At 43.2% G+C, this 15508-nt stretch overlaps 1 protein-coding gene across 4 annotated transcripts in view; it reads left to right on the top strand.

Moving 5' to 3' along the window:
• The window catches only part of LOC311100102 (mitogen-activated protein kinase kinase kinase 1-like), a 116664-nt gene that overhangs the window by 36971 nt on the left and 64185 nt on the right, over positions 1 to 15508 (top strand). For all 4 annotated transcript variants that reach the window (XM_084140848.1, XM_084140847.1, XM_084140846.1 and 1 more), the window contains exon 2: positions 11252 to 11402. In XM_084140848.1, the coding sequence (XP_083996974.1) occupies positions 11252 to 11402 (151 nt within the window). The remainder of the gene's footprint in view (positions 1 to 11251; positions 11403 to 15508) is intronic.

The raw sequence follows: 15508 nt of genomic DNA, 5'->3' as shown, positions 1-15508 counted from the left end.
CTCACTGCCACTCATGAAATACACACAAGACTTCCCACTAGTCCATAGGCTACAACTTTCAAGGCAGCACACTTTGAGCCCCCCTCTGTTTGCGACCAACATGTCATCCACAGAGGAAAAGCTGGCAAATAACTTAGCGTTACCTCATCATAATCAGTACAACCTTAAAAAAAGGTTTTACAAACATCATATGTGTCCATTACAATCTATGCAAGAATTGGAATGCATGATTTGTCACCAGTAATTGAAAAGGTGAATAAAACAGTAAATACATTATGCTCCATACATACGGTATGCTGTAGTAGAACCGACAACACCATATACAGAAAATAAGGCACTTACTTTGATAGGAACGCACATCCAAAGTTATTATTTGTAAGGAAAACAACAATAAAGGCAATGCGGCACCAGCCAGAAAATGTGCCAGGGGGAAAATGTTTGTGCAAGGCCTGTTCTGACTAGAGATGTGCACTGGGGAAGTGCTTGGGCTGTCGTCGAAGAGAAAAGTTTGTCCAGCTCAGTAAAGCCTCAAGCATAAATTGTCTGCAACAGTGAAATGGGCTACTTCTTATGTGAATTAATGTGAATTAATGAGGAGGCGGAACACACCTCAATTTTTGTTAGAAAATACAACTTGTTAGAAAATAATTTGAAATTGACAAGTTGAAACATAGCCTACAGATTATTAGCAGGCAGAATTCCTTGGTTTGAGGGCAGCGCAGCTCGTAACAATACTTTTTTGGAACAGTGAGTACATTCGCACATAAAAATACTCACACTGTTAGAGATATTTGGAACTCACACGTGAAAAGATTATTCGGCAGACCTAGACCCTGTCACACGTCACTCTGAATGAGCCAAGACGTCTGACATGGCATAAGACAACTAAAATCGTACAGTCTGTGTGGGCCTTAAACTTACACATTAAAATGATAGTTCTGGATTTTGTCAATGAAGCCCTTTATCTACTCTCCCAGAGTCAGATGAACTTGTGGATACCATTTGTTATTTTTCTGTTTGCAGTTTGAAGGAAGTTAGAGGTAGTTTCGCGAGCCAATGCTAACTAGCGTTAGCTCAATGCCTGGAAGTCTATGGGAACAGCTAGCACAATAGCTGTTCCTATAGACTTCGCATTGCGCTAACACTAGTTAGCATTGGCTCGCGAAACTACCTCTAACTTCCTTCATACTGGACGCAGAGACATAAAAATGGTATCCACGAGTACATCTAACTCTGACCCTTTAAGCAATTCGAGTAACAATTAAAAACCATCAACCTCATATAAACGTTAGCGGCATATTGTTGACTTAAACCCCAGTCCACTTCCTTGTTGCTACATCTTCCACATCAAATTACTCTTCAATTCTCAGAACAGGAAGACTCCTCTCTTCCTGTCCTCCCAACCAACCAACCACTTGTTAGTGTCGAACCAACAGCAATTTCTTGCCGCAGCAAGTCGAGCCCCCTATTCAATCAACTAACAGAAAAGGCCAGAGGCATTGATCAGAATGTCAATTAATGATGACTAGTGGCCGCAGCTGGCCCTGGTCTGCGTGTGACTCCCCACGGACATTTGGGTCCAAAGCTTAGCCCGCTGGGTGAGTTCCTTTCAGGATGAGGGATCCACCTCGCTGGGTCGTTCACTCCCTTCGTTAAGTGAAGGGGTGTGTCCCAAATGGCACCCTATTCCCTTGATAGTGCACTGCTTTTGACCAGCCCTGGTAAAAAGTAGTGCACTATATAGGGAATAGGGTGCCATTTGGGATGCAGTGAGGTCTGGCTAACAACGGTATCCAATGGAGGGATTTTCCCTCTCAGAGGAAAGGCTGATATAATTGATATGAGATTTTTACCCTCCAATTTTAATCTTCTGACCGACAACCAATGATAACAGTTTTGTGAGAGACTTTTGATGTTTCGGCTAGATGTGGTATTTTCTTTCTCAGGATATTGTAATTTTCCCAAGTGGGAGGTCTTGACTGGTCATCAAGGCCTTTTGTTTGTTCAATGGCTTAGTAGTTCTAGGGACTTTGTTGTCCTTTTTTAACTTTTTCTATGGTTCGGATGAAATTGAGAATTTACATTTGAAGAAGTGAAAATTGTTCATGAACTCTATCTTTTAATTTGAGCAAGCTTCATGCACTTTTGACCAGTGAGTGACCAGTCCACACCTCCAAGTCTAGCCAATTGAAAAATACTCCAAGTTTGTTGTTGTGGAGCGGTGAACTGACCTGACCACAGCACTCTGAGACGAGAGAGGTTTGTCGGGCAACTCTGTTTTTTTTTAAAGGCAAAGTTTGGACCTGAAAGGGGTCCAAGGGGGAGGCTCATTCACAAAGCAGCATGGGGAGTGCAGCGAACAATGCTGTCAGTTCCCATTTGTATGATGTACTGTAAATCTAACAGGCTCAGACTGCTGCGTCTCCTTATCATAACATCCTCTTGTGTGAGGCGGAATATTTGTTCTGAAGCACTACAACACGACAGCCTTAAACACAGACCGGCCAGGGGTAGGAGTAGGATTTGTTTGCGCTGGGTTTGTATGGGGAAGTATACATAAGTTAACATAATACAAGTGGAGCCCCCAGAGTTCACAAGGCCCATATACGAATGCTCTCGTTCTGTTTGGGGAAGATGGCTGAATCAGAAGGTTCTTGTTTTGCATGAAGTTTGGATCCCATGGAGAAGTTTGTGTTAGGGATGTGACAAATGTAAACATTTTCATAACGTTTAAACTGCTTTTTTATTTTCCTCCGCTTAAACGATAAGAACAAATCATAAAATGACGATAATTCACAATTCAGAAATGGTTCTGCGTATGACCGTTAAGGGGCAATGCTCTACCTACCAGACAGCGCTCACCTTACTGCTGTCCCCCACCCACTCCGCAACGATGGTAGTTAATGCCGTTTTAGGTTCTCTGCTGTGTGCCTCTCCTCCATGTTCTCAGTTGTCAGTACATGGGACTTCATGTCACACTTCTCATCAATGTGATGGCTTGTTGCAGTGCTGAATGACAGCGTGTTCATAGACGTCCAACAATCTGTTGTTAACGCCACATATGGTGTTTGAGTGCTCGCTCTTTGCACTTGCAGAGAAATCATTGTATAATTTCTCCATCCGGGCCGTCACATTTTTTCGACATGGCATCTTTTAGTCTGGTTCTAGATATGCCATTAGGGCACTGAAGCAGGCATCCTCTACCATTGACAATGGCTGCATATCAACTGCAATCATTTCTGTAATCAGCGCTGTGATTTTCTCAATCCGTCCGTTATCGCACTGGTACCAGCAACGGGTTGGTTCTCACAGTGCCTTTTCATTTTGTTTAGGGATTCTTTTTCAGTTAGGGATTTTTTCAAAATGTTAATAATCCCAATTTAATTTCAACGTTTAAATGTCACACCCCTAGTTTGTGTCATGAAACTTGTATTGCCGTCTGTTCATGTAGATTCCCAAAACAGTATGTTTGCGAGAGTAGATATTGGTATCTTGTAAGTAGTTCATTTGAGATGCATTTGGATTTTTTATCATGCTTAATGTTGTGACACTTTCCACTCTTACATTTACACAATCAAAACAGAAGCATACCGTCTTTGTTCTGAAGTCATGTTTTGGGATGGAGTGAAGTCAACCTACAGTATGAAAAGTGGAATCTTGTCATAGCCAAGTGTTTTAGCAGAATTACTTTTATGTACTGGTTTAGAACTTCCCTTCAATAGAGTTTATCGCTGGCACATTATGGAGATTGACTCTTTCATCAGAGAAATGTATGCTAGTGTGACTGACTGCTTTTGAACCCGGGTCTCCAGTGTGACAAGCCTATGTTATCCTGCTGAGCTAAAGCCTAGGCACTAGCTTGGGGAGCTACAGTGAGGGAAAAAAGTATTTGATCCCCTGCTGATTTTGTACGTTTGCCCACTGACAAAGAAATGATCAGTCTATAATTTTAATGGTAGGTTTATTTCAACAGTGAGAGACAGAATAACAACAAAAAAATCCAGAAAAACGCATGTAAAAATGTGTATACATTGATTTGCATTTTAAGGAGGGAAATAAGTATTTGACCCCTCTGCAAAACATGACTTAGTACTTGTCTCCTGAGGGATCTCCTCCCAAACCTGGACTAAAGCATCCGCCAACTCCTGGACAGTCTGTGGTGCAACGTGGCTTTGGTGGATGGAGCGAGACATGATGTCCCAGATGTGCTCAATTAGATTCAGGTCTGGGGAACAGGCGGGCCAGTCCATAGCATCAATGCCTTCCTCTTGCAGGAACTGCTGACACACTCCAGCCACATGAGGTCTAGCATTGTCTTGCATTAGGAGGAACACAGGGCCAACCGCACCAGCATATGGTCTCACAAGGGGTCTGATGATCTCATCTTGGTACCTAATGGCAGTCAGGCTACCTCTGGCGAGCACATGGAGGGCTGTGCGGCCCCCCAAAGAAATGCCCACCCCACACCATGACTGACCCACCGCCAAACCGGTCATGCTGGAGGATGTTGCAGGCAGCAGAACGTTCTCCACGGCGTCTCCAGACTCTGTCACGTCTGTCACATGTGCTCAGTGTGAACCTGCTTTCATCTGTGAAGAGCACAGGGCGCCAGTGGCGAATTTGCCAATCTTGGTGTTCTCTGGCAAATGCCAAACGTCCCACCTGTGGACGTCGGGCCCTCATACCACCCTCATGGAGTCTATTTCTGACCGTTTGAGCAGACACATGCACATTTGTGGCCTGCTGGAGGTAATTTTGCAGGGCTCTGGCAGTGCTCCTCCTGCTCCTCCTTGCACAAAGGCGGAGGTAGCAGTCCTGCTGCTGGGTTGTTGCCCTCCTACGGCCTCCTCCACATCTCCTGATGTACTGGCCTGTCTCCTGGTAGCGCCTCCATGCTCTGGACACTACGCTGACAGACACAGCAAACCTTATTGCCACAGCTCGCATTGATGTGCCATCCTGGATGAGCTGCACTACCTGAGCCACTTGTGTGGGTTGTAGACTCCATCTCATGCTACCACTAGAGTGAAAGCACCGCCAGCATTCAAAAGTGACCAAAACATCAGCCAGGAAGCATAGGAACTGAGAAGTCGTCTGTGGTCACCACCTGCAAAACCAGTCCTTTATTGGGGGTGTCTTGCTAATTGCCTATAATTTCCACCTGTTGTCTATTCCATTTGCATAACAGCATGTGACATTTATTGTCAATCAGTGTTGCTTCCTAAGTGGACAGTTTGATTTCACAGAAGTGTGATTGACTTGGAGTTACATTGTGTTGTTTAAGTGTTCCCTTTATTTTTTTGAGCAGTGTATTTTATACTTTAAAAAACATTTTTTGTCCTCCATCCCCTTGTATCAGGTTTCTTCAACATTCTAAAGGCCCCATTATGATATAATCACTTCCAACATTCCAATCACTGTAAATACAACAATACAACTTTTTACACAAATCAGCTACTTTGAAGCCTTTTTTTAAACAATTTAGACAAAAAGTTAGAGAGTATGACATCTTGGTCTACATCTCTTCTATTCAAATCTCAAATCACAACAGAAATTTCCGCTACGGTCTAACAATACAGCTGTTTTAGTAACCACATCAACATTTGTAACTTTTTTGCAAACAACTGCCGTTTTGACCACTCCCCAACAAGTCAGACGAAAACAGAGGGTGTGAAATCTTCCTCTACTTCTCTGCTTATGAAAACTGAAGAAATATTAGGAATAGCTTCTACCAATCAATAGAACAAGCTGTTTTAGGAACCCATCAACTGCTCTCTTTCTAGATGCAGCAAGTCATGTCAGAAGCTAGCAGATTCATTACTTACCAACAACAGCTTCCAATTCCAATAAATCTACATCATGTTTTGAAGTTCACTTTCCTTGCTTTGTCTAACAACACTATCATGAATCTAGCAAATACGTTTTGTGGGTCAGAGTGCAGTATTTATTTAGTTTAAAGAAAACGTTTGTTTTAGTTTACTTTAGTCATAAGGGAGCAGTGTTGACAAGGCTACTGTTGCCTAGCAATGCTTGACTCGTAGGGAGAGACCATCTTCATAGCTGACCACATAAATACTGACCACAACTCCTGATCACAGCTACTAACCACAACCACACAACTACTGACCATACCCACACAACTGCTGACTACACCTACTGAACCACACAACTACTGACCACAACCACAGAACTACTGACCACAACTACTGAACACAACCACATAACTCTTTACCACAACCACACAATTACTGACCACACAACTACTGACCACAACTACTGACCACAACCACACAACTACTGACCACAACCACACAACTGCTGACCATGTCTAGTGACCACAACTACACAACTACTGTCCACAACCACACACCCTCTGACCACACAACTACTGACCACACATCTAATCACCATACCTACTGGCTACAACTACTAACCACAAATACTGACCAAAATTACTGACCACAACTACTGACCACAACCACACAACTACTGACCACAACTAATGAACCACAACTACTGACCACAAAACTACTGATCACAACCACTGAACAAAACAACTGACCACACCTACTGACCACACAACTACTGAACCAGTCAATTACTGACCATAACTACGGACCACAACCACATAACTACTGACCACAACCACATAATTACTGACCACACAACTACTGACCACAATTACTGACCACAACCACACAACTACTGACACAACCACACAACTACTGAACAACAACTACTGACCACAAAACTACAGACCACACCTACTGACCACACAACTACTGAACCACTCAACTACTGATCACAACCATTTAACAAAACGACTGACTACAACTACTGACCTCAACCACACAAATACTGACCACAACCACACAACTTTTGACCACACAACTACTGACCACTCAACTACTGACCGCAACCACACAACTTCTGACCACAACCACACAACTGCTGACCACATCAAGTGACCACCACCACACAACTACTGACCACACTTCTAATCACCATAATGACTAACCACCACAACTACTGACCACAACCACCTGGCCACAACTACTGACCAAAATTACTGACCACAACCACACAATTACTGACCACAACCACACAACTGTTGACCACAACCACACAACTACTGAACCACAACTACTGACCACAAAGCTACTGACCACAAAACTACTGACCTAACCTACTTACCACAACCACACAACTACTGACCACACTTCTAATCACCATAATGACTAACCACCACAACTACTGACCACAACCACCTGGCCACAACTACTGACCAAAATTACTGACCACAACCACACAATTACTGACCACAACCACACAACTGTTGACCACAACCACACAACTACTGAACCACAACTACTGACCACAAAGCTACTGACCACAAAACTACTGACCTAACCTACTTACCACAACCACACAACTACTGACCACAACTACAAACCACAACCATACAACTACTGACCACACAACTACTGACCAGAACCACACAACTACTTACTCACACTACTGACCACAACTACTGGTCACAAAGACACAACTACTGACCTAACCTACTGACCACAACCACACAACTACTGACCACAACTACAAACCACAACCATACAACTACTGACCACAACTACTGAACCACACAACTACTGAACCACACAACTACTAACCACTACTACTGACCACAACTACTGACCACAACTACTGACCACTACTGACTATTGATGGGCATTTGAAATGATTTCATAATAATATAATTAAAGTACAACTTTTTTAACTACTACAAAAATCATTTTAGAGCTTTAGCAAGCCCCACAACATTACTTGTAAAGTTACAATCTTGTTGACTCAAGACATTTGAGCTTTTTGTTTTTTTATTAATTTGTAAATATTTCTAAAAACATAATTCCACTTTGACATTATGGGGTATTGTGTGTAGATATGTGACACTTTTAAGATTAATTTATTGAAACCGTAATACTAACTAGTTATTATGTTGTGGAACACAATCTTCAAAAAGGCGGTAACCTCAGCAGTGGCACTTGCTTGTAAGAAGCCTATGGCTGTGCAATGGCATAGCCTTGCTTTGTTAATTTAGCAGATAAGACCCTCTTATTTCCCGAGCCCGTATCACAGTCAAGACACCTATTTAATAGTAAAAAAACAAGATGTAATATAACAGAATAAAATAGAACAGAATATTCTTCTAAATGAAAAAAGTTGCCACTGCAAAGTGATGCGCATATCGCGTTTGGAACAGTTATTCTCAAAGAGTCGTCATTTGAAACTGGGCTCAATTTGGCGAGTTGATAGACTGTTTTCATAGTTACAAAACAAAATCTGTCTTCTTTTCGATATATACAGATGTTCGATTTAGTTTATTCTGCCTGTTCTTTGGAATTTTCAAAATGGATGAAGAATTCCACATTGAACACTGCATGGTGATGAATTACGGCCACAACATCTGGTTTGGTGAGTAGGCCTAGGCTTAATGATTCTGATAAAAAATTTGCTTTTTGTCTTTATCAAACAAATGTTTTTGTGTGTTTTCAGTGTGAAACCTGTCTATGTTTAGGGGTGTTATAGCCTAGGCTAACCAATTCTAAATGGCACTAGCAGTTCGCAAAGTAGCCTAAGCGGAAAATAGACAGGATACAATTGTTCCAAAACTGCAGCTCGTTGTAGGAACACCAGTCCATTTTGAATTGGTGATAAACCTGTCGTCATTTGGCAAGGAATTTAGCTTGTGTATCCCATCAGTTAGATATTTTTTTTATAGGCATTTATTTCTGTAGGCCTAACGGGAGCTTGTGTGCGCATTCAGCGGGTATGTGTGTAGGTATTGGTCAGAAACCAATTCAGTGATTGGGACATGGAGGGGAAAGGGAAATTAGGGAGAAGAACTGTGTGATGCTTGGCTTGGTTTCTTTTTTGTTCTGCCCCGCAAATGCACATGCACAAATGGAACACTAATGTCAAAGCAAATTAACGTTGACTTCAAGACAAATTGTTGTTTTTTTTGGGACACATTTTCACTTACCTGTTCAGGCAACCACAAAGCAGATTCCACCAATTAATTTTACAGTATTCAAAGAAAAAGATTGATCTCTGGTTAAAGGTCGAGCTTTGACGTCTGTTCGATTACTCGATTACTCATGCCCATCGCTACTTCTGTTACACTAGCACACTTATATAACATTATATAACATATAACATTTTAGAATGTTTTCTCATAATTGTTCTGAATAGCCGAGTGAATGCAGGGTTCGCACAAGGTGCTTGAGGTGCTTAAAGTACTTTAATTTGGCACTCTGAAATTCAAGTACTGGAATACCTTGGAAACCAGACATTTTCTCAAGTTGGTACTTAAAAAGTACTTGAATTAAAATGAGAGGAGAACAGAAAATTCTAAAATATGTTAATATAAAAAATATTAGAACTACCGATTTTTATTTCCTCATGTGTTTCACGCTCTGGTTGCCAGGCGAGCTCGCTCATCCCCCCCCACACTGCCACTCAGCCAGGCAGGTACAGAACTGACTGTCACATCGATAGTTAAAATGCCGGGCAAATGTAGATTCTATCCTGTCTGGCAGAATATTGATGTTTATGAATGGGTTTTGCCTGACCCAACCAGGGATGTAGTGGAGTGTAAACACCGTTTACGCACCTTTTTATTTGTGAAATAGCGTTTACTCACCCTTTTACTTTGTTAATTATATTTGTTAATGATCATTTACCCACTTATTATTGCGTTGCCTGCGTTGATCAACGCTCAGAAGGCTTCTTGATCAGAGTTCTAATCGCACATACCTCGGCAAACAAGTGAAATCATGAATGATTCATGTTTGCTCGTTATGTTCGCCTACTCCCCCGGATTTGCCTTGTTAGCAGCGCCATTCACCACTCTGTCCAACGGGAAACTCCGCCCACGACATAGGCTGAGAGGTGAAACTAACTCCCTCAGCCCAGCCCTACAGTGGCAAGTAGCAGAAAGACGCCGCTGACATTGGGAATTATTTGCACTGTCTCTATGTACTCCTGCCCTGTCAACAGACACCCCCCCCCCCCCTTATGCAGGAGCAGTTGACTGAAATTAAGCTAGCTATAATCAAAAGATGGGCTACTATAAGTTCTCATAACAAAATACCTTTTCTTTATAGAGAGTAGTGAGACAGACAGTGTTGAGTCAGGCTGCAATGAAGGAGGCAAAGGAGATACACAGAGAGAGGAAGCATTGAAGCAAGCAGGGAGAGAGGTTAGTAGTACAGTGGTTCTCAAACTGGGTGTCCGGACCCATTTGGGGTCCCCTAAAATGTTAATAGTGACCCCTGAGAGAGTCTTTAATCTTATCAAACACATTAATAACTTGTTTCTCTTCAAATGGGTACATAATACAGTATTTTAGAGTCAACTAAAGGCCTTTTACACTGTCAGAATTCACTTTCACGTCATTATGTTGGGACAGCCTGTGGGACATAACATTTTGTGAAATAGGAAGAACATTTAAATAGAAAGACAATTTCATATTATTATGTACACTGAACAAAAATATAACGCAACATGCAACAATTTACAGTTCATATAAGCAATCAGTCAACATAATCAGTACTGACTTACCACTCCTGTATGTAGTAAATAAGTAGTGAGACACGTATTATTGAGTAGAACTTGTAAGGTAAGTCGCTCTGGATAAGAGCATCTGCTAAATGACATAAATGCAAAATGAATTGTAAGTTAGTTTTTTTTTTTCATGAGGTTGTGGTGATATACTGCCATCTGGTGGTGACTAGAAACAATTGCATAATAGGAACGATTACAAATGGATGGTCCTTGAAAATAAATATTAGTGCATGAAAAAAGTACTTGAAGTTGACTTGCCACTGTCTGTACGAACCCTGTGAATGAGACTTGGATGTGTGGTATGGCGATACTACATATTCTCTTACTCTGCTCCCTTTCCCTTTGGCAGCGTTTTGAGCTAAAGCCTAGGCATTAGCTTGGGGAGCTAACGCAAATCTTCAGGTCTTAGACAAGGTTACCCATACTCTGTAGAGTTCTTTAACTCTGCTCTCTCTGCGGGCTCTTTAGTCACGACGTGTTAGCTTCCCAAGCTCCAAGTTTTCAGGTCTTAGACAAGGTTACTCATCATGCAAGCATGGTTCACCAAACCACATCCGTACACTAACACATTAAGCCCACTCTGTAGAGTGTATTGTTTAACTCTGCTCTCTCTGCGGTCTCTCTGTAGTCGCGACATGGAGAGTAAGGACACCCTGCGGGGCCTGCAGAAGATTGAGGACCGCCCCGAGGAGAGGATGATCCGGGAGAAGCTCAAAGCCACCTGCATGCCCACCTGGAAGCACGAATGGCTGGAGAGACGCAGCAGGAGGGGCCCCGTGGTGAGCTGCTGCAGCTTGACACACACACACACACACACACACACACATGCCCGAGCACACCGACACACACACATGCGCAAGCACACAGACACACTCACACACACACACACACACACACACACACACACACTCAGGGCCGTGATCTGCCCAACAATGGCTCTCTTCCAGATCAACTCAATGCATTTTATGCACGCTTCGACAATAACAACACCATACCGTGCGTGAGGGCCCCCACAGAGCCAGAGGACTGGGTGATCTCGCTCTCCGAGGCCGACGTGAGTAAGGTCAACACTCACAAGGCCGCAGTGCCGGAAGGTATTTCAGGGTGCGTTCTCAGAGCATGCAGATCAGCTGGCAGGCATATTCACTGTAATTCACAACATCTCCTTGTCCCAGTTTGTAATCCCCACGTCTTAAAATGACTACCATTGTTCCTGTTCACAAAAACTCTAAGGCTTCATGCCACAATGACTACTGCCCTGTAGCACAGATCTGTAATCATGAAGTGCTTTGAAAGGTTATGGCATCTACTCCATCATCCCAGATGACGCAATCTCAATTGCACTCCAAACTGCCCTCACCCACCTAGATAAAAGGAATACCTATGTGAGAATACTGTTCATTGACTACAGCTCAGTGTTCAACACCATTGTCCCCTCCAAGCTCGTCACCAAGCTTAGGACCCTGGGACTGAACACCGTCCTCTGCAACTGGATCCTGTACTTTCTGACGGGCTGACCCCAGGTGTTGAGGGTAGGCAACATCACCTCCACCATGTTGACCCTCAACACGGGGGCCCCACAGGGGTGTGTGCTTAGTCCCCTCCTGTACTCCCTGTTCACCCAAGACTGCGTGGCCAAGCACGACTCCAACACCATCATCAAGGTTGCTGACGACACAACGGTGGTAGGCCTGATCACTGGCGACGATGAGACAGCCTACAGGGAGGAGGTCAGTGTGGTGCCGGGACAACTACCTCTCCCTCAACGTCAGTAAGACCAAGGAGCTGATCCAAATCACTAAGGGCTTAAAATGGTCCGCTCACAGTCGTGAAGAAGGCGCGACAGCACCTCTTCCCCCTCAAGAAGTTGAAAAGGTTTGTCATGGGCCCTCAAATCCTCAAAAAGTTATACAGCGACACCATTGAGAGCATCTTGACTGGCTGCATCACTGCTTGGTATGGCAACAGCACCACCCTCGATCGAATGGCGCTACAGAGGGTGGTGTGGACAGCCCAGTACATCACTGGTGCCGACCTCCCTGCCATCCAGGACCTCTATATCAGGTGGTGTGAAAGGAAGGCCTGGAAAATTGTTAAATACTTCAGCCACTCAAGCCATAGACTGTTATCGCTGCTTTCGCACGGGAAGTGGTACCAGTGCATCAAACCTGAAACCAACAGGCTCTAACAGCTAAGACTGCTAAATAGCTAACAGAATGGCTACACCGACTATCTGAGTAGACCCTTGTATTTTTATTCTTATTTTTGCACTGTCTCTATGTACACTGACAGGACTCTACACACTCACCCACACTGATACTCCAACACACACATAACATGCACACACATTTATACTGACTACACACACGCACACACACTCACATACAGTGGGGGAAAAAAGTATTTAGTCAGCCACCAATTGTGCAAGTTCTCCAACTTAAAAAGATGAGAGAGGCCTGTAATTTTCATCATAGGTACACGTCAACTATGACAGACAAAATGAGAGAAAAAAAATCCAGAAAATCACATTGTAGGATTTGTAATGAATTTATTTGCAAATTATGGTGGAAAATAAGTATTTGGTCAATAACAAAAGTTTCTCAATACTTTGTTATATACCCTTTGTTGGCAATGACACAGGTCAAACGTTTTCTGTAAGTCTTCACAAGGTTTTCACACACTGTTGCTGGTATTTTGGCCCATTCCTCCATGCAGATCTCCTCTAGAGCAGTGATGTTTTGGGGCTGTCGCTGGGCAACACGGACTTTCAACTCCCTCCAAAGATTTTCTATGGGGTTGAGATCTGGAGACTGGCTAGGCCACTCCAGGACCTTGAAATGCTTCTTACGAAGCCACTCCTTCGTTGCCTGGGTGGTGTGTTTGGGATCATTGTCATGCTGAAAGACCCGGCCACGTTTCATCTTCAATGCCTTTGCTGATGGAAGGAGGTTTTCACTCAAAATCTCACGATACATGGCCCCATTCATTCTTTCCTTTACACGGATCAGTCGTCCTGGTCCCTTTGCAGAAAAACAGCCCCAAAGCATGATGTTTCCACCCCCATGCTTCACAGTAGGTATGGTGTTCTTTGGATGCAACTCAGCATTCTTTGTCCTCCAAACATGACGAGTTGAGTTTTTACCAAAAAGTTCTATTTTGGTTTCATCTGACCATATGACATTCTCCCAATCCTCTTCTGGATCATCCAAATGCACTCTAGCAAACTTCAGACGGGCCTGGACATGTACTGGCTTAAGCAGGGGGACACGTCTTGCACTGCAGGATTTGAGTCCCTGGCGGATTTGAGTCCCTGTGTTACTGATGGTAGGCTTTGTTACTTTGGTCCCAGCTCTCTGCAGGTCATTCACTAGGTCCCCCCGTGTGGTTCTGGGATTTTTGTTCACCGTTCTTGTGATCATTTTGACCCCACGGGGTGAGATCTTGCGTGGAGCCCCAGATCGAGGGATATTATCAGTGGTCTTGTATGTCTTCCATTTCCTAATAATTGCTCCCACAGTTGATTTCTTCAAACCAAGGTGCTTACCTATTGCAGATTCAGTCTTCCCAGCCTGGTGCAGGTCTACAATTTTGTTTCTGGTGTCCTTTGACAGCTCTTTGGTCTTGGCCATAGTGGAGTTTGGAGTGTGACTGTTTGAGGTTGTGGACAGGTGTCTTTTATACTGATAACAAGTTCAAACAGGTGCCATTAATACAGGTAACGAGTGGAGGACAGAGGAGCCTCTTAAAGAAGAAGTTACAGGTCTGTGAGAGCCAGAAATCTTGCTTGTTTGTAGGTGACCAAGTACTTATTTTCCACCATAATTTGCAAATAAATTAATAAAAAATCCTACAATGTGATTTTCTGGATTTTTTTTCCCTCCATTTGTCTGTCATAGTTGACGTGTACCTATGATGAAAATTACAGGCCTCTCTCATCTTTTTAAGTGGGAGAACTTGCACAATTGGTGGCTGACTAAATACTTTTTTCCCCCACTGTATAATTCTCTGTATCACAATTCCAGTGGGTCAGACGTTTACATACACTAAGTTGACTGTGTATTTAAACAGCTTGGAAAATTCCAGAAAATGATGTCATGGCTTTAGAAGCTTCTGATAGGCTAATTGACATAATTTGAGTCAATTGGTGGTGTACCTGTGGATTCCATTTCAAGGCCTACCTTCAAACTCAGTGCCTCTTTGCTTGATATCATGGGAAAATCAAAAGAAATCAGCCAAGACCTAAAAAAAAAATGTTGACCTCCACAAGTCTGATTCATCCTTGGGAGCAACTTCCAAACGCCTGAAGGTACCACGTTCATCTGTACAAACAATAGTACGCAAGTATAAACACCATGGGACCACGCAGCCGTCATACCGCTCAGGAAGGAGACGCGTTCTGTCTCCTAGAGATGAACGTACTTTGGCGCGAGAAGTGCAAATGAATCCCAGAACAACAGCAAAGGACCTTGTGAAGATGCTGGAGGAAACAGGTACAAAAGTATCTATATCCACAGTAAAACGAGTCCTATATCGACATAACCTGAAAGGCCGCTCAGCAAGGAAGAAGCCACTGCTCCAAAACCGCCATAAAAAAGCCAGACTACGGTTTGCAACTGTACATGGGGACAAAGATCGTACTTTTTGGAGAAATGTCCTCTGGTCTGATGAAACAAAAATAGAACTGTTTGGCCATAATGACCATCGTTATGTTTAGAGGAAAAAGGGGGTGGCTTGCAAGCCGAAAACACCATCCCAACCGTGAAGCATGGGGGTGGCAGCATCATGCTGTGGGGGTATTTTGCTGCAGGAGGGACTGGTGCACTTCACAAAATAGAAGGCATCATGAGGAAGGAAAATTATGTGGATATATTGAAGCAACATCTCA

The sequence above is a fragment of the Coregonus lavaretus genome (assembly GCF_964263955.1).
Source record: "Coregonus lavaretus genome assembly, chromosome: 24".
NCBI lineage: Eukaryota > Metazoa > Chordata > Actinopteri > Salmoniformes > Salmonidae > Coregonus > Coregonus lavaretus.
The sequence above is the reverse complement of the archived record's forward strand: the minus strand, read 5'-3'. Positions and strand labels throughout refer to the sequence as shown.